The sequence below is a fragment of the Geotrypetes seraphini genome, chromosome 3 (genome assembly GCF_902459505.1).
Source record: "Geotrypetes seraphini chromosome 3, aGeoSer1.1, whole genome shotgun sequence".
Lineage (NCBI taxonomy): Eukaryota > Metazoa > Chordata > Amphibia > Gymnophiona > Dermophiidae > Geotrypetes > Geotrypetes seraphini.
Window position 1 is genome coordinate 281,401,280 of NC_047086.1, and position 19,989 is coordinate 281,421,268.

Below are 19,989 nucleotides of genomic sequence, written 5' to 3' on the forward strand. Positions count from 1 at the left end.
ACCAACCTAAAAATTCCAGTCCCAGAAATCCCACTGTGCCCATACCAAATCCCCATACTGTTGTTCCCACAGAATATTGACTCCCTCCCCCCATTCTGCACCATACTTCCCATGCATCCTCACCAAGGAGGATAGCATCGAGGCCCGAATAGATTCTACTGGAACGGGGCATCTCCCCTTCCCAGGACAATATGTCAAAACAGCCCCCCCCCCCAAGTATACAAAGCACAAAGAACAAGCAATTATATTCAGCAAAGGACAACTAGGTAACGGCAACCCGTGTACAATTCCACAAGAGCAATAGAATCCCAATCATCGAGTTGAGGTAGATGGAGATGCTCCCAAAGTGTTAATAAAGTCCCCGGCTGCCTCCAGCGATAGAAACATGTGCCACGCTCCATGGTGATGGATCTTCAATATGGCTGGATAAATGAATTTAAAGAGTTGCTTGAGGGCCACTAATTTTTCACACAAAGGATAATAAGGCTTTTCCGTGAGTGCTGCAGAATAATCTTGGCTAATTCTGATAGGAGTACCCTCATATTTTAATGTATCCTTTTTCAGGCGATATTGTTGAAGCAACTCCATTTTGTGGCGGTGGTTAAGCAATTTTACAATCATAAGTATTGCCGCTGCTGGGTCAGACCAGTGGTCCATCGTGCCCAGCAGTCCGCACATGCGGCGGCCCTTAGGTCAAAGTCCCTGAGTCTAGCCTTACCTGCGTACGTTCTGGTTCAAAAGGAACTTGTCTAACTTTGTCTTGAATCCCTGGAGAGTGTTTTCCCCTATAACAGCCTCCGGAAGAGCGTTCCAGTTTTCTACCACTCTCTGGGTGAAGAAGAACTTCCTTACATTTGTACGGAATCTATTCCCTTTTAACTTTAGAGAGTGCCCTCTCATTCTCTCTACCTTGGAGAGGGTGAACAACCTGTCTTTATCTACTAAGTCTATTCCCTTCATTATTTTGAATGTTTCGATCATGTTCCCTCTCAGTCTCTTCTTTTTAAGGGAGAAGAGGCCCAGTTTCTCGAATCTCTCACTGTACGGCAACTCCTCCAGCTCCTTAACCATTTTAGTCGTTCTTCTCTGGACCTTTTCGAGTACTGTGTCCTTGTTCATGCACAGCGACCAGTGCTGGACGTAGTATTCCAGGTGAGGGCATACCATGGCCCAGTACAGCGGAGTGATAATCTTCTCCGATCTGTTTGTGATCCCCTTCTTAATCATTCCTAGCATTCTGTTTGCCCTTTTCACTGCCGCCGCACATTGCATAGACGGCATCATCAACTTGTCGACCAGTACTCCCAAGTCTCTTTCCTGGGGGGGTCTCTCCAAGTACTGCACCGGACATCATGTATTCATGTTACCGACATGCATCACCTTACATCCACCGCTCCGGAATCGTCTCAGGGAGATCTAAAAATCGTAAGTTGGAGTAGCAGGATCTGTTTTTCAGATCTTCAAGTTTCGTTGATTGTGCTTGAACCAACTCCTGAAGAGCAGTCAAGTCGGCAGCATGAGTGGCAGCAGTGTCCTCGATTGTAGATACTCGTTGCTCCAAGTCCGTGGTGTGAGTTAATTCTTCAGACAATATTTGCTCCAGGTGAATTATTTGGGAGGAAAGAAGCTCAAGGTGTGAGTCAAGCACCTGGGCAATTACAGTCTTTAAATCACCTAGAGCTGCCTCAGTAAACTGAAACACCACCGCGCGTGCAGCCTCCGCCATTTTGTTATCAGCAGGCCATGCATGGTCCCAATCTTTTTTGCCAATCTCACCGACATGCAAACCGAAGAGCGAGTGATAAATTTTTCCATGCAATCTGGGTGCTTCCCCAGTCGATTCTCGCCCGTTGGGGAGGAGGAGGTGTCTAAGAAACCACAAATGTGTCCTTAAGTGGAGGATAGCCCCGGAATGAGCAAGCACACGTCTTTATTTGCTCATCGCGCCACGTGACCTCTCATCTCTATCCCATTTAAAGAGAAAAAAAAATTTTTCAAATATATAGAAAAATTTTTGGCTGAAAAAAATATATGATTTATCCCATTGGCATACAATATGAACACGCTCCAAGTATCAAGCAGAGATAAAATCTCAAATAACTATCCAAATAGTCAAAACTTTCAAGGTAGCCTTCATGTTACATAATTCGCTAAGGCTTACGAAAATCTTAAAGATTAAGGGCCTCTTTACAAAGCCGCGCTAGCGGCTGCCCTGTGCTAACGGTCCCGAAGTTCATAGAGATTTAAAGGGCTTCGGGGCTGTTGCTGCGCAGCTTTGTAAAAGAGGCAGTAAGTTCCATTATGGCTGAATGCAGTGGCATACCAAGGAGGGGGCAGGTGGGGGGCGGTCCGCCCCGGGTGCACGCTTCAAGGGGGTGCACTGCCGGCCAGATCTGGAACCTCCTGTGATGCTCAAAACAGCACCTCAGCGTGACTGCCGTACTTATTCCAGAGCAGAGTCAGCAGCCGCGCTGAAGTGCAGGAAGGTCCCACGATGACTACTTCTGCTGCCTCTGCTCTGGAAGACGTAGTTGACATCGGCAGGGGAGGGATCGGCAGCCACAGTCATCGCGGGACCTTGCCGCAAGCCCCCCTCCGACATCACTTACCTCTTCCGGAGCAGAGGCAGCAGAAGTAGTCATCGCGGAACCTTGCTGATTTTGATGGAGAGAGAAAGGAGCATAGCAGGGTGGTGGAAGGAGAAAAAGGGGGTCAGGGTGGTATGGAAGGGTGGTGAATGGAGAGAAAGGGATCAGGGTGGTATGGAAGCGTGGTAAAGGGTGAGAAATGGGGTCAGGGTGGTATGGCAGCATGGTGAAGGATGAGAAAGGGGGTCAGGATGGTATGGAAGCGTGAAGGGTGAGAAAGGGGGTCAGGGTGGTATGGAAGCGTGAAGGGTGAGAAAGGGGGGTCAGGGTGGTATGGAAGTGTGGTGGAGGGAGAGAAAGGGGGCAGATACTGATGGAATTGCAGGGAAAAGGAAAAAAGAGACATAAGGGGGAAGGATACTGCATGGAGGGAGAGAAAGGGAGCAGATGTTGATGGAAGTAGGAGGAAGGGAGAGGAGAGAGTGAAATGCCAGACCATGGGGGTGTGGGAGAGGGAAGGAGAGGAGAAAGATGCCAGACCATTGGAGGGAAGGGAAGAAGATGGATGCCAGACCAATAGAGGTGAAGGGAGAGATGGAAGGGGGAGGCATAAAGTTTCTGGAAAGGGAATAGAAGGAGAGAAGATGCCATATAGAAGGGGCAGAGAGAGGGTAAACAGTGGATGAAAGGAAGAGAGTGACAAGAAGATGAGGAAAGCAGAAACCAGAGAAGACAAGGTAGAAAAAAATTATATTATTTTTTTGTTTGTTTTAGGTGAGTGTTGGCATCTGAGCTGTTACCACCATGGCTAAAAACCACACTACAGTTTTGTAAAAGGAGGACGGGTTAGTTTGTGATTACATACTAGAAGAAGGAGTTTTCTGGGTTCTGTGTGTTCAAAAAGACATGGTATTTTTTGTTAGGATTGACTGTGTAGGATTGATCTGTACTAGTCTGGCTTGTTTAGTTTTACAATGGGTGTATTGTAAAACTTGCTTCTCACTGCAGTATGTTAGATGCTGCCTTTCCTATGTACACTCTTGTGTCACGTGTGGATTGTTACTAAAAATCATGTTTTTCATACAGATGGGAGGGGGGTATCAAAAAATGATGGGCTCCGGGTGTCACATATGCTAGGTACGCCACTGGCTTGAATGTATTAAGCAAAAAACAGCCTCTATAGACCTGGAAACATCACTTATCTCAGTAAAACTTCCCCACCGATATTTGCATACCGAATATTCACAATCCATTCAATAAACAAAAAACTACCAAGTCTAAAGCAGAGTTTTAAATCTCAGTCTGTAATCGCAAATTTGCGTCTTATCTTGGTGAAAAACATTGCTATGAATAAGTTTTGGATAAATATATTTTTTAAATTAACCTCTCCCCCTAAAAAAATATACCAAAACCAAAATCCAGACCCTAAATTTTAAAGTACATATTACCTCATTGCCAGTTCCTGCTAGTGATGATGTCAAGGATTCTTCCATATCTTCTGGCAGCACAGAATAACTCTCTCGGGCTACAATAGTTACTAGTCCACTGTTCCTTGTGAAAAATACAGGCAATCCTCCACAAGAGCCTCCTCCTAAGATATCATCTCCTAAAGATGAGATGTAAACAAGAAGAAACTGTAATCTCATAATCTATAATATAGTAAACGCTCCATAATAGCATCTTACAATAAAAAGAGATTATGTACTTACCCTGGTACGCTCTTTTCCAGTAGACAGGCGAGACATTCTAGACAGATGGGGTATTTTCCCATAGGTGCGTGCAGTTGTAGAAAGAATCCACTCCGGATTTTTCACTCTGTTTCTGCTGTACTTCATTGGATTTTCTAGCTCCACCTACAGTTAGTACCCAAGCACTGAGAACCACCCAATACATGTAAAGCAGAGGCACCTGTAGCAACAGGCTTAAAAACTGTTCTTCTCAAGAATCAACTCAACAGCAAAGTTAACCACCAGGACAGGCTTCAAAGGAGCTCAGAAACTACTCCCCAATAAATTGAAACATATATACAAATTCTTTCCAGCCCCCAAGGGTTGACAGGCATCCAAGAATCAGCTTGGAGAAGCATAAAATCAACAGCGCTAACGGCGCACAGCCATTGCCGGGCCCCCCTCCAGCCATCAGCAGGAGTCGAAGAGACCCGGACCCGTTCCTGAGGAGAGGCAGCGTTACCAATCACACACCATCCCTATCCTAACAACAACACACAGACCTGTTCAACATACTAGGAAACTCCATACTCCTAGAACTCTAACTCCATGCCCATTGTCCAGCCAAGCTAACATTCCCACTTTCTGGGGAAAAAGACCACCACCAAAGCCTAACACAAGCACACAAAAACACCAAACATCACCAAGAACCATCATCAGCACAACCATTACCTCCCATTCCCACAAAAAATTCACTTCAATAGCTTGCGCATATATGAACATAAGATCCATCAGCCCAAAGGCCGAATTAATCAAGGACTGGCTAATCAAAGACAATCTAGATTGCCTCTTCCTAGCCGAAATGTGGCTCACCTCTGATTCAGATCCAATCATTACTGAATTCTGCCCAAACGGATACAAACTAGAGCTAGTATGTCGAGAAAACAGAAGAGGAGGAGGTCTAGCAATCATAGTAAAAAACAACCTCAACATTGAAGTCCTAACCAAGTACTCCACCCCTCATCTAGATCTGCTAGCTTGCCAACTTTCCGACAACTTACTCACAGGAAATCTAAACTGCCTTCTTTGCTACATTACACCAGGTAAATGGAATACCTCAAAACAAGAACTCGAAGAATTCATCTTCCAGAACTCTCTCTCCTTCACACATAACTTGATCCTTGGATACATAAATCTCCACTTAGAAGATCAATCCTCCAAACAAGTAGCAGATATACTCTCATACCTCAACTCTCTATCCTACCAAATTCTCAACCCAGAACCCACACATGAAAAAGGACATCAACTTGATATAGCAGCATACACATCTCCAAAGCAAAACACACAAAATATCCACATCTCAAACGGTTCCTGGCATCCTACCCTCTGGTCAGACCATTACAAATATATATTCACTATCAACTGGGCGCAAAACAACAACAAACCCATCCCAAAGAAAACACACATCAAGACCAGACAGAAAATCGAACCTACCACATTCTGGAACACAGTTGACCTCGAAATAAACCCCAACAACCCTAAAGACTTCATAAACAGTTGGCGTACCCTCAGTGAATCTACTCTAAACGAACTAGCTCCAATAAAAAACAAAAGTAAAATAGACAGACCATCTAACAAATGGTTTGACGACGAACTCTTACACCTAAAAAGAAAATGCAGACAATTAGAAAGAACATGGAAAAAGCAGAAACAAAACCACACCAAAGCTGAATGGAAAATCCAAATCAAGCAATACAAAACCAAACTGAAGGAAAAAAGAAAAAACTACTACTCCAAACTCATCGGCATCGAAAAACCAGACACAAGAAGACTTTTTAATATAGTAAGAAATCTCACTGATACCAAACCATTCCTCACCACCCAAGGAAACCATTCTCCAACAGCTACCCAATTAGCGGACTATTTCAAACACAAAATCATCACAATCAGAACCACATTCAACAAATCACGAAACAACATAGAAGAGATACTAATCAATCCCACAAAAGATGAAGCAATACCAGCAGATAGGATCTGGTCAAACTTCCCAACGATACAATGGTCAGATCTGGACAGGCTTTACAAAAAATACAGCAAATCCTCATGTGACTTGAACAACTGCCCCCCATACTTACTAGCTACAGCTTCCACTAAATTTAAAGCTAGCCTCACACTATGGCTACAAACTACACTAAGAGAAAGACATTTCCCACCGGAACTAGGCGAAATCATAATTACTCCCATACTGAAAGATCCTAAAGGTCCTATAGACAATCCTACAAACTATAGACCAATCGCCTCTATCCCACTATACATCAAACTGACAGAAGGTCTTGTCGCACAACATCTCTCCAACTACCTTGAAGACCACCACATACTGCATCCATCACAATCTGGATTCAGAACCAACCATAGCACAGAAACTCTACTGGTCTCACTATTAGACATAGTCCGACAATACCTCAGCAAAGGAAACAAGCTGCTTCTCATACAACTCAATCTTTCTGCTGCATTCGACCTAGTAGACCATCCCACACTACTCCAGATACTAGACGCAATAGGAATCTCAGGTAACGTACACAACTGGTTCCAAGGATTCCTTAAAACACGAACATACAGAGTCAAGTCAAAAGATCATCTATCCGACTCTTGGTCAAACCCATGTGGAGTACCACAAGGATCTCCACTATCGCCTATACTATTCAACCTCTTCATAGCATCCCTTGGCACAACCCTAGACGCCCTAAACACAGTATCATTCAGCTACGCGGATGATAAAACTATCCTCCTCCCCTTTGACATTCAAGACCCACTATCCACAGAACGCCTGAAATTAACAATGGAAACGGTAGAAAAATGGATGTCAAACCATACGTTGAAACTGAACTCAGATAAAACCAAATTCCTACTACTAGAGAAGGAAAAAAAAAACATCTTTAACAGAACTAGAATTAAACACAATCAAGTACTCAATGCAGAGCACACTCAAGATCCTGGGAATACAACTAGACAGAAACTGTACAATGCAGACTCAAATCCACAAAGTCATCCAAAAAGCATTCTTCACCATGCGAAACCTAAGAAAAATAAGAAAATTCTTCAACAAAGACCAATACAAGATCTTAGTACAATCCCTTGTACTAAGTATTGTTGATTACTGCAACAGCCTCTACCTACCATGCCCAAACTACATGATAAAACAACTACAGACCGTTCAGAATACAGCCCTCAGACTCATCTACTCCCTCGGCAAATACGACCACATCACCAATGCATACCTAGACTCACACTGGCTACCGATAAAAGCAAGAACCCAATTCAAATTCTACTGTCTACTATATAAAGTAACTCATGGTATTACACCCAACTACCTAAACAACCGACTATACCGTAACCTCTCACCCAGAATAAGGAGAATTCAGAGCCTATTCATCTACCCCCTCTCAATGGTACCAGACGCAAGAAACTATACGACAGCCTTTTGGCGACACAGGCACCATCTCCAATCTACTGATCAAATCAACAGACATTAAAGTATTCCGAAAAGAAATCAAAACTCATCTTTTCAAAAAACACTTCCCATCATCCTAACCTCACTAAAGCACTAGAATATACTCTCATGAATACCACCTCCACCACCACAGCAATTCCTTCATCATAGTATAACTCACTACTGTATCCTGAATGTATTATTATTATTATTATTATTATTCATCACAGTAACCTACTATATACCTACTCTCTGCTTTGTAATTCTTCAGGAAATGTCCAAACTTTCAATGTAACTGCTATACACATGACTCTTAGTATTGTATTGATAACCCTCCAAGAAAAGTCCAGACTTCTAATTTGTATACTTACTCCTGCTTTGTACTTCTCCTGGAAATGTCCATACTATCAATTGTAACTTGCTAAATACATGACTCTTAGTACTGTAACGTTCCTGGAAATGTCCAGACTACTAATTTGTTATCCGCTTAGAACCGCAAGGTACAAGCGGAATAGAAATCACTAATGTAATGTAATAAACAGACTGAAACAGTAGGCAGGCACAGTAAGGACTGGGCAGGGGTCTAGAATGTCTCACCTAGAATGTCTAGTGGAAAAGAGCTTACCAGGGTAAGTACATAATCTCTTTTCCAGTGTAATAGGTGAGACATTCTAGACAGATGGGACATACAAAAGCAGTCCCCAAAAAGCTATAGTGGGCTTACTGTGCCAACCCTTAAAACCAAGGACTCAAAGGCAGAGTCCTGTCTTGCCGCCACATATACTCTGTAGAACGTGGCAAACGTGTGACGAGAAGATCACGTTGCCACCCTGCAAATCTCCTCAGGGAAGATCTAGCTTCGGCCCAAGAAGCCACACTCCTGGTAGAATGCACCTTGACGGAAACAAGGGACTGTTTCCAAGAAAGAGTGTAGGCTGATGAAATGGCCCTACAGATCCATTTGGAAATCATGGAATTGGAAACGGAAGCGCCCCGCTTAACTCAATGCCAGCCTCCAAATAAAGCAGAAGTCTGCACACATCCAGTTTCTTCCTGTGTCCTGGAACCTGGAGACTGAAAAGGCAGGCAAATACACTTTCTTAATAACATGGAAAGCCAAAACCACCTTTGGCAGGAAGGAAGGAACCATCCGCAGGGAAACTCCAGCCTCCAAAATACAGAGGAAAGGGTCTCTGCAAAACAAAGCCTGCAGTTCAGACACACTACGCACCGAAGTAATGGCAACCAGTAAAATAGTCTTGAGAATCAAGTCTAAGGGGAAGCATCTCGAAGGGGTTCAAAAAGAGCCTTGGCAAGGCTCAACAGCACCAGGTTAAGGTTCCAGGAAGGGAAAGGTTGCTTAACTGGTGGTCTGACACGAAGAGCCCCCTTCAGAAATCAACCAATATCAGGATGTGACATCAATGAGGACCAATACTCACGGGATCTAAAACAAGAGAGCCCAGCCACCTGGACCTGAAGAGAAGCCACAGTGAGGCCTTTATCTAAACCAGCCTAAAGAAAGGTGAGAATCAGCTAGACAAGAGCTGAATAAGGGTCCACCTGGTCCTGAGCGCACCAATGTTGGAAGGCCTTCCTTGCCTTAGCATAAGCCAAAACCGTGGATGACCTCTTAGACTTTAGACTTTTAGAAGAGTATCAACAACTAATGTAGAATATCCTATGTGCTCCAAGGCTACGCGCTCAAGAGTCATGCTGTAAGAGCAAAGTGACCTGGATCCTGCAAGAGTAGGTCCGGATGGATGCTTGAGCATTGTCGACTCCCGCTACATTCACTGCCATCAGTGCTAGGAGATGACGTTCCACTCAAAGAAAAAGAAGGTGGGCTTCCCGAACCAGAGGAGTGCTCTCGGTCCTTCCCTGGTGATTGAAATAGGCTACTGCTGTCGCATTATTGTAGAAGACCCTTACCGCATGGCCTTCCAGAGTCTTCTACAATCTCATTGGAGCCGGCCGAATGGCTCTGAGCTCCAACCGGTTGATTGACCATTTTCACTGCGAGGGTTTCCAACACCCCCGAACAGGACAGCAATTGCAGTGGGCTTCCCAACCCAGAAGGCTGACATCTGTCATTACCATAATCCAGGAGGTAATGTGTAGTGATACACCCCTGCGGAGCGATTGCGGGAGAAGCCACCAGTCCATGCTTACTCGGGCTTCCAGAGTCCAAAGTAGACAGGCCAGCAAGGCACCCCTCTGTGGAGCCCAGTGAAAGAGCAAAGCATGCTGAAGAGGACCCATGCACCCTCACCCAAAGAATCACATTCAGAGTGGCAACCATGGATCCAAGAACTTGAAGATAATCCCATGCCGAAGGAGTTGGCCGGACTAGTAAGGAAGAAATTTGGGCACAAGTTTCAGCCTGCCAGCTTCTGGTAGATAGATGCGGTCCACAGCCATGTTGAATAGAACTCCCTGGTATTCCCGCGACTGTGTGGGTGTCAGATGGCTCTTCCTGAGCTTGACAATCCAGCCCAGGTCCTCCAGCACCTGGAGCACCCGCTCCACCATGTGCCGTCTCTTGGCTAATGAGGGAGCTTTGATCAGCCAGCTGTCCAAGTAAGGGTGAACTTGGGAGACCCATTTTTCGCAAGTAAGCAGCCTCTACTACCATCACCTTGGTGAAGGTCTGGTGCGCTGTCGCCAGAGCCAAGAATTGGTAATGCTGTTCCAGAACATGAAACTGCAAAAGTTTGTAGTGGGCAGGAAAAATGGGAATGTGCAAGTACATCTCTATGAGATCCAGAGAGGCAAGAAACTCTCCTGGGGACACTGCTGCAATTACTGAACGCACAGTCTTCATACAAAAGCGTGAAACCTTGAGAGCTGCATTCACGTGCTCAAGATCCAGAATACACCTTCAATCTTCAGAGCCTTTCTTTGGCACTATAAAGTATATAGAGTATCTGCCTAAGCCCGAGTGTTCAGGCGGCACCAGCTCTATAGCTTGAATATCCAGCAAGCCTGAATGGTGGCTTGAACCTTGAGCGCTTTGCCTAGGCGACCTGTAGGAGAGTCCACAAACCAATCTGTCAGAGGCTGGGCAAATTCCAGCTTGTAGCCCAACTGTATAATGTCCAAGGCCCACTGGTCGGACATAATGTGCATCCAGGTGGTGGTGGGAAGAAATGCTGAGAGCCAGCCCCCGTATCTGAAGAGGTGCATCCCTAGGCTCGGCGTCATTGCCAGAATGCAGAGGATGCAGAACAGGAGGTGGAAGGCTGGAAACATCTGTAGCCAGTATACCGTCGTTGGAAGCCCTACAAAAAATCTCTGTGATGTGGCATTGGCATATGGTTGGGATCGCAATGAGCCATGAAAATTAGAATGACCAGAATTCCTGAAGGGTCTGGGTCTGCTATCAGGCAGAGTCCTAGGGCAACAGTCCATCACAGAATCCAAAAGGCCACACAGACCTTTGCCAAACAAAAACTGCCCCTTAAAAGGCAGTCTAGCCAAAGTAGCCTTGGAAGTGGAATCACCAGCCCACTGTCTGATCCAAAGCATTCTGCAGGCAAAGAAGGAATACACCGACACCTTTGCCAAAACTAGCATAAGGTCATACAATGCGTCAGCCAATCTGAGCAGCCAAAAGAAGTTGAAGAAGGGAATCCACCACCTCACTCTCTAGTGTGTGCAGTCGAGAGAGACAAGCACATGCAACAAAAGATGTCGCCACAGCAGCTTTGATGCCCAAGGCAGCTGCATCAGAGTTCCATGAAGATTACATCCACATGGCAGTCCTGCATATCCTTTAACACTATACCACCCTCACTGGGGAGAGAGGTGTGCTTAGTCACCTGCACCAAAGAATCCACCCTGGGCTGACCCAAAAGCTGCTGACACTCCTGTGCCAGAGCATACAAGCGTGACATAGCTCTAGAAATTTTCAGAGCACCCTCCAGAGAGTCAAACTGCTCCAAGACCAGAACACTCATATCAGCGTGCCAGGGATAGGTAGTAGACTGCGAGCACACGCCATAAAGTCAGGAGGAAGAAGTGGGCGGAGCCAGCTGAGTGACTAAGTTCAATTCCTGCATAAGGCCCAGCAGGGTTGCAAATTTAAATAAGTGCAGGACAGTAGGATCATCCCCAGGATCCAAGACCTCAGGGTATCTGCAGATCCCACAAACAGCCCCTGATCTGAAGCACTATGCCTGCAAACAAGGGATCAATAAGGGAAACATCTGCATCAGGGTCCCTCAGATCAGGATCAGGTAGCACAAAAGCAGCAGCAGGCTGAGGCGAGGACGTGCCCCAAGGCACAACGCCATTAAGAGACACCGTGGAGGCAGATTGGGACTGCTCAAGGGGAGAACACTGGTTCTGAAACTCAGACTACAAAAATTTCATAAATTTAGAAAACGTGTCCGGCAGCTGGGGCGAAGAGTCACCCTTAGATGACTTAAATTTGCCTTTCTTTGGCTTCAGAGGGTCAACAGCCTGGCTAAAGGAATTACCAGCCGTGCCGAGCCCTGAAAGCAATGTAGGCTGCCTCGCCAGGCTGGCTGAGCGTTTGGTCACCTGCTTCAGCAGTGGAGAGGCTAAGCCAGACGCTGCTGCCTCTCCCCCCCTGGTTGTATCACACAGAATGTGGCGCAAGGATGCTCTAAAAGTGCTAAATTTGCACAATCCTGGCAAGAATAATAATCATAATAACAGTTATAGACCGCAGGACCGTAAAGTTCTATGCGGCTTACAATGATTAGAAATGTTACAGATTGAGTGAATAAACAAAGTTACAGATTGAATGAATAAACAAAGTACAGATTTAGCGACAGTTGGTTCTTGCGCTCGGTTGTTAAGGACTAAGATTGAATAGGTTGGTTTCCTAAGTATTTCAGGAATAGATATGTTTTCAGTCGTTTCCTGAATTCTCCATAGGTAGTAGGCACAAGGTCTTTACCCCATAATGCTGCTTGATGTGCGAGAAGATGTTGATGATGACTTTTAAATTTACAACCTCTAACCGGTGGAGAAACAAAGTTCAGGTGTAAGCTTCGCTTGTGTCTGTTGGTTGAGAAAGAGAAAAGGTCTGTTATGTATTTAGGGGCTAAGCCATAGAGTACCTTGAAGCAAAAACAACCAAACTTGAATTTCACACGTGCTTCCATCGGTAGCCAGTGTAAAAGTCGATAGGAAGGTGTCACATGATCAAACTTCTTCAGTCCACAAAGTAGTCTAACCGCTGTATTTTGAACTAGTTGCAATCGCCGCATGTACTTCTGGGGGAGTGCCAAGTAGGCAATGTTACAATAATCGAGTTGACTCAGAATAAGGGATTGTACTAGAATTCGAAATGATGAGGCATCGAAGTAAGCTCTGATGGACTGAAGTTTCCAGAGGGTGTGAAAGATTTTTATGATCAAGGAGTCTACCTAGTCTTTCATGGTCAGGTTCTGGTCCAGTGTTACACCCAATATCTTCATAGTGGGTTGAATTGGATAACTAAGGTTGTTGATGCACATTGGTGCTTTAGTGTCGAGTGGGTATGGCGCTGCTATGAAAATTTTTGTTTTCTGAGTTTAGTTTTAGTCTGAATTCGGTCATCCATTGCTCCATCCGATTTAATACTTCTGTTGCTTTGGGAGTGACTTCTGAGACAGAGTTGGTGAATGAGATAATTATTGTGAAGTCGTCAGCATAGCTAAATAGTTTTATCCCCAGCTGGGATAGTTGTGCACCCAATGAGGACATGTAAACATTGAAGAGCAAAGGGGATAGCGGTGATCCTTGTGGCATGCCAGATGGATTGCTCCATGTATCTGAGAGATCGTGATTGAAACGGACTTGGTATGTGCGTGATATAAGGAAACCTCGAAACCAGTTCAGTACTTCTCCTCTGATTCCGATTGCATTCTAGGCATTGTAACAGTTTTCCATGGTCCACCAAGTCAAAGGCGGAACTCATGTCAAATTGCATGATTAGGGCGTTGAGGCCCTTACTGAACAAGTAGCGCAAATTGTCCAGAATGGCTGCAATTACTATTTCAGTGCTAAATAGAGGCCTAAAACCAGATTGAGTTTCGTGCAGGAGGGAGAATTGGTCAAGGTATTCCATTAGTTGGGTGCGTACCAATCCTTCCAAGATTTTTACCATAAATGGAATAGATGCTACAAGTCTATAGTTGGTTATTGATGTTGCTGGTTCTTTACAATTTTGGGGGATTGGGGTTATTATAATATGACCGTCGTTGGTGAGGAATATTCCATTGTATAGGTTATTGGTTAGATAATTCAATAGGGATAATTTAAAGCCTAATGGAGCTGCTTTCATAATCTCTGGGGGACATGAGTCCAAGACACAGTATGAATTAGAGTATTTGTTATATAATTTAATGTAGTTATTCCAATCTGAGTTGTGGAAGGAACTCCAGATCATATCCGATGGTATTTCCTTTCTTGGTATATCAATTGATTGATGTTCGTATGCAGGAATTGTCGAGTAATTATTTTTTAGGTTTTTGATTTTTGAGTCGAAATGTTGTGCTAGTTCGTTTGCTGAGGGTAGTTTGGCATTATGCATGGGTTGAGTGTGGCGTGAGGTGTCAAATAAATTTGTAACTATGTTGAACAGCTCTTTTGTATTGGCTCCTTTTGAGCCAGTATAAGATGAGTTGATTTTGGATGAGTAAAATGTTTTACGTTTTTCTTTTATCTGTTGATTGTAGAGTTTTATGTTGGATCTCCAGATGTTTCGGTCTGACATTTTTCCCGTTTTTTTCCAGATTCTCTCTAATCGTCTTACTGATTGTTTCATTGTTAGGAGTTCGACGTCAAACCATTTGTTGTATTTGTTTGAGCAGCTTTTGCTCTTTCGTATTGGGGCAATTTTATCTAAGATGGACGTGCTAGTTTTCATCCAGTGAGCATGGAAGTCAACTCCTTCTTCTTCTTCTATCTTCGCTTGTAGATCATATTGTGACCAATATTCCTCTGGATTGATATGGCCCCTTGTGAGGTGATCTCTTTTTGTCCGTGGGCGTGTCTTAGTTTTTAGCTGGGTCCAAATTAGATTGAAATAATATGTGAAATGGTCGGACCAGATATCATGACATCAGGTACCGTTTGAGAGAGAGATGGGAGGGTTTGTGTTTTCCTTTATGGACATCGCTACCATATCTAGGTTATGGCCTTTTTCATGCGTTTGAGTGGGTGAAGGGAAATTGTAATTGAGTAGCGAAAGAAAGTTTTTAAAGTCTTTCGCTTCTGGATTGTCTATTTCATCTAGATGTAAGTTTATGTCTCCTGCAATTAGGTTATGTGATGAAGTGATTGAGTTGTGTAGGACGAATTCGCAGAAGTCCTCTCTAGCTTTTGGCCAGCTTTTCGGCGAAACATAGAATAGTATACAAAAAAGGGAATCTTCTAGATCCTTGTTGCTAATTTTGCAAGCTAATATTTCTAATTGATCGGTCATTTTGGAATCCAAAAGTTCAACTACAAATCCTTCTTTGGCGACAATTGCTAATCCTCCCCCTATTCTTCCTTCACGATTTAGCGTGTGTATTTTAAAATTATCTGGTATGAGATCATTTATTATTGGGTCAGCTTCAGACAGAAGCCACGTTTCCGTTAGAAAGAGACAGGCTATTTGCTTGTTGATGATCCAATCTTTAATTAAGAATGCTTTGTTCCTAACAGATCTGGTGTTGAGATATGCACAGGTAACGGAAGTAGATGTGATAGGTTTGGTGGGTGTAGTTGTTCTGATAGGTTTTACTTCCCTTATCCTTTTGTTTTTTGGGGTACGTTGATGGTCTTCCATTGTTTGAGATTATCTTGATCTGATTTTCTCTATCTTCTTGTTGGTTGATTATAAACCTAGTATGTAAAGCAGGGTAATGGGTTAAATGTAGTTGTGGACAGTGACTTAACATCCTTAATGTTATTGCATATTAAATAGATTAGTAGGAGCAATAGGAGATGCATGCTTGTAGGTTAAACTGACTCCTTTTTGTCCTAATGGCTATTTGGAGTTTCTGATACTTCCCGTTTCTAGGATAATTAATTAATGGTGAATCAGATAGGTGATTTTAAGTTTCCTGCAGGCTCGGGCTCCTGCCTCTCTCTCCTGCTGCCCACTGGTATCTATGCTGATTTATAAGTTTCCCCTCTGGTATTGGTGCTAGTTCTTGAGTTTCCCCGCTGGTTCAGGGATGGGCGGATCAATTCTCTTGCCTGCAGGGTCGGGCTCCTGCCTCCGCTGGTATCGGTGATGATTTATAAGTTATTGAGTTTCCCCGCTGGTTTGGGGGATGGGCGGATCAATTCACTTGCCTGCAGGGTCGGGCTCCTGCCCGCTGGTATTGGTGCTGATTTTTAAGTTTTCCCGCTGGTATCGGTGTTGGTTTTAAGTTTCCCCGCTGGTCTGGGGGAAGGGCGGATCAATTCGCTGGTATCGGTGCTGGTATTGCTGCTGATTTTTAAGTTTCCCTGCTGGTATCGGTGTTGATTTATAGGTTTCCCTGTAGGTTCGGGGGATGGGGAATCAATTTGTTTGCTTGCAGGTTCAGGCTCCTGCTTCAATCCCCTGCCCTCTGGTATCAGTGCCGATCCTCCAGGTTTCTCGCGGACTGTCTGCCCATGGAGTTGGGCTCCCGCTCTCCCTCTCCTCCCCACGATGGTTCTGCAATGAAGCTCAATGCCACTGAAGGCCGACGAAGGCAGCAGCAACCTCCGCAGCGCTCCCTGTTCGGTTGCTCAGATCCTAACCTCGGATCGTGTCTCTCTGCTCCACCACTGCATCCGGGCGGGGAGCACTGCTGTTGTGAGCAGCGGCGGTGCTGGTGGGGAGAGCGGCACTGCTGTAGGTCTCCCACGGTGGCCTCGGCCCTGATCTTGGCTCTCTGCCACGCCCTTGCCTCGGCTCTATGCTGCGGAGTGCGGCTCTCTACCGCGGCACGTAGACGATTCTTCCCTACCAGGGCGCGCGGGCCAGGTGGGCCGAAGGTCGGGTGGATGCCGGGCGGAGATTGACAGTGATGGTTCCCATGGTGTCCTGGCCTCAGCTCTCCACTGCCTCATTGCCCCAGCTCCTGGTCGCGGCGTGCGGCTCTCCACCCCAGAACCCGAAGGCTCTCTGCTACGATGTGGTGGTTGAAGGCGATAGACAGCGATAGGCAAAATTTGCTGTTTTGGTGAAGCAGGTAGCTTTAGGAAAAAAAGATTGCTAAAAATCCAAGAGGGCAACCGTCAAAAATTTCACACCAAAATCGCAATATTTTTCACACTTCCCAAACTCTGAAAACAGCAATTTTAAGATTTTATTCAGGAGGGGGAACACAGGGGAACATTAAAAAAACCCTCAAAACTCCACTTTTCCAACCTCCCCTGATGTCTCCAACAGGCTGTCAGCCTGTGCACTCACTGCGACCTGACAGAAGATCTGTGCTGCAGCCTGCCTCAGCTCTCACATAGTAGCTGGATGAAAAAATTCACTGCCACAATGCTGGGAATGCTTCTGCAAAGCTGATTTTCAGGCTGCCAGTCAGACTCCTATGCCTGACTATACCTCCACCCCTGCTTCAGAGTAGGTGATACCATGTCGGGGACGGCCCTGAGCTCCAGAGAAAACTATGTAGGCTGGCTAGTAGCTACCCAGTGGAAATCGGTCTGTCAGCTACAGACCGAAGTCTGTGAATTCTCAAGCAAGAAGAGTTTGAAATCGCTCCAAGTACCAAAAGTTCCAAAAAGAAGACGAAATTACACACACACAAAAAAATAATAAAATGGGGAGAGCAGAACAAAAACCCCTGCAGGCATGCGTGCAGAAAAACTGTAGGTGGAGCTAGAGAACCCATTAACATACAGCAGAGGGAGAGTGAAAAATCCAGAGTGGATTCCTTCTGCAGTTGCACGCAGCAATGGGGAAATAACCCATCTCTTTAGAATGTTTCACCTACTGCACTGGAATACTGTAAAAGAAGGATTCTGCGATGAGATTATATGCTAAAACCCAACTAATCTACTTAGTAACAAGGTTCTTTTAAAACCAGAAACAGAAAACAAATAGCAAGATTAACGACTAGATTGTGTTTAAATGCTTATTTAAGGGTGTGTAATTACTAAACACAAGTTGCTTAGTTAAATGGGGGTTCTTTCAGGTCAGTAAGGAAAATGAGAATAAATGTGTGGCAGATGTATCCTGTTGTTTAAGGAGAATTGGTATACTGTAGTTAAGGCAAGCAATTGCTTTCTTCATCAACAAAGTAACATAGTAAATGAAGGCAGATAAAGACCCAAGTGGTCCATCCAGTCTACCCAACCATACAAGCTCCATAAATTAATTTAGTTTAAATGATCCTTTTTCTTAGATATTACTGGGCCAGAAACCCAGAGCCCTGTCCAGTGGTGTGCTTAGGTTCCATCTACTGGAGTCTCCATCAAAGCTCACTCCAGACCATCTTAACCATCCCAGCCATCGAAACCCTCCCCAGCCCATCTTCAACTAAATGTTCATATATGGGGCACAGGCCATGCAAGCCTGCCCAGCAATACTTTCCCAGAAAAAGTGAAACAAATTATGTCAAAAATTGACTAGATATGCTGATCACATGAATTCTAATCTTCAGTGAGCAATGTGATATATGTGTTTGAAGAAATTGGTGTATTTGTTGTTTGTGCGTAACTATTGTATGCGCCAACAAGAAACTACCATACAGCAAGTCTACTCCTTCCTCCCCCTCCCAATCCCTAGCCAACTCTCTCAATGACTAACAGTAGGCAACAAAGGTACCGTTGGTTTCTGTAATCTATTTATAATTTGACTCTTTACAGTGGGGATAAAGTATCCAGATGAGATAAGAAGACCAAATAGACAGAAAAACCTTACTCCAGCCTCTAGAGAAATGAGCCGACAGATTCCCAGACCATTAAGAGGTGAAATTTATTTCTCCAATACCAAAGAGTGGGTGGGAAATCTTCTAACCAATGATTTAGAATACATTTCTTCTCCAGGATATAACCTTTACTAAGGAGCAAATTATCCCGAGCAGATTGTCCCCCTAGATAACCCTTAGCAAGAAAATAATCCCCTCAAAATGACATGGGAGGGCATAGCCCACTGGGGACTAGAGATACAAAAGGCACTGATCTTCAGACAGAACCATAGACTATGTGCTAGGGAATTGTCTGTCCTGTTACACTTGAGACATCTGGGTGTTGGGGTACACCCAAAATGAAAAACCTGCTTATGGGAGACATATCTCCTATGAATAACTCTAAATTGGCACTCCTGCAATTCCATACTCTGGGGAATTGCTATAACAAGAGGAGTCAGAGTGGCCAAGCGAGGGCGTCTGCCAAGGTCACGCACCCACAAGGACAACAGCTGCTGATATTCTTGCAGGGATTGCAAGGGCACCAGCTTTGGTGGTAATGAGATACTGAAAGCTATTCCCAGTTAGCATCAGTGAAGAAATCCCTTAAAGTACCGTATTTTTCGCTCCATAAGACACACCCTAGATTTAGAGGAGGAAAACAAGAAAAAAAACATTCTGAACCAAATTCTCCCTGCCAGGTTCTACACCCAACCCCATACTCCTTGCCAGACTCTGCATCCTGTCCCCCCTTCCCTGCCAGGCTCTGTACCATGTTCCCCCTCCCTCTGGTGGTCTAGTGGTAGGCCGGCAGGCAGGCCTAGTAGCAGGTCCAGCGCTGTATCGACATCGCTTCTAGCTGGAAGTTTTTCAAAACCCGGAGAAAGTGCCGGGGTTTGAAAAGCCGTCCAGATACTAGGACATGTAACCCTACCCCCACCCTCACAGTTTGCAGCCTTAACTCTTCTCGCCAGCCTTAACTCTAGACAGCTTCTGGAGCGCAATATAGGGGGGATACACATTCAGTCAGATATTATGAGCCATGTGATTACTATGTAACAACTGATTTAGGGCAAATAACCATAAATAAGCACAACACACTACATGAAATCAGCTGCCAAAGTGCTATTTTTTCTTCTCTTTTTAGTAACTTCTGTCCATCTCACATTTCTTCTCTTTCCATGTCCTCCATCTTCCTCCTGCAGCATTATCTGTCCTGTGTAACAAACATCTCCCTTCTATATCCTGTTCCTTTCCTTCCTCCTGCTTCTAAATCTGCCCTCTCATATTCAGCATTTTCCTTCTGTGTGTGTCTTGTCCTGCATTTCATCCTCTTTCTCCCTGTCCCTCCCTCTCCCACTGTGATCAGCATTGCCCCTCTGTGTCTCTATCCCTTCTTCTTC

At 44.7% G+C, this 19,989-nt stretch overlaps 1 protein-coding gene across 3 annotated transcripts in view; it reads right to left on the reverse strand.

Annotated features, from left to right (window-relative positions):
• Nucleotides 1-19,989, reverse strand: part of NUP133 (nucleoporin 133) — a 211,997-nt gene that overhangs the window by 113,319 nt on the left and 78,689 nt on the right. For all 3 annotated transcript variants that reach the window (XM_033938695.1, XM_033938694.1, XM_033938696.1), the window contains exon 11: nt 4,037-4,194. In XM_033938695.1, coding sequence (XP_033794586.1) covers nt 4,037-4,194 — 158 coding nt within the window. The remainder of the gene's footprint in view (nt 1-4,036; nt 4,195-19,989) is intronic.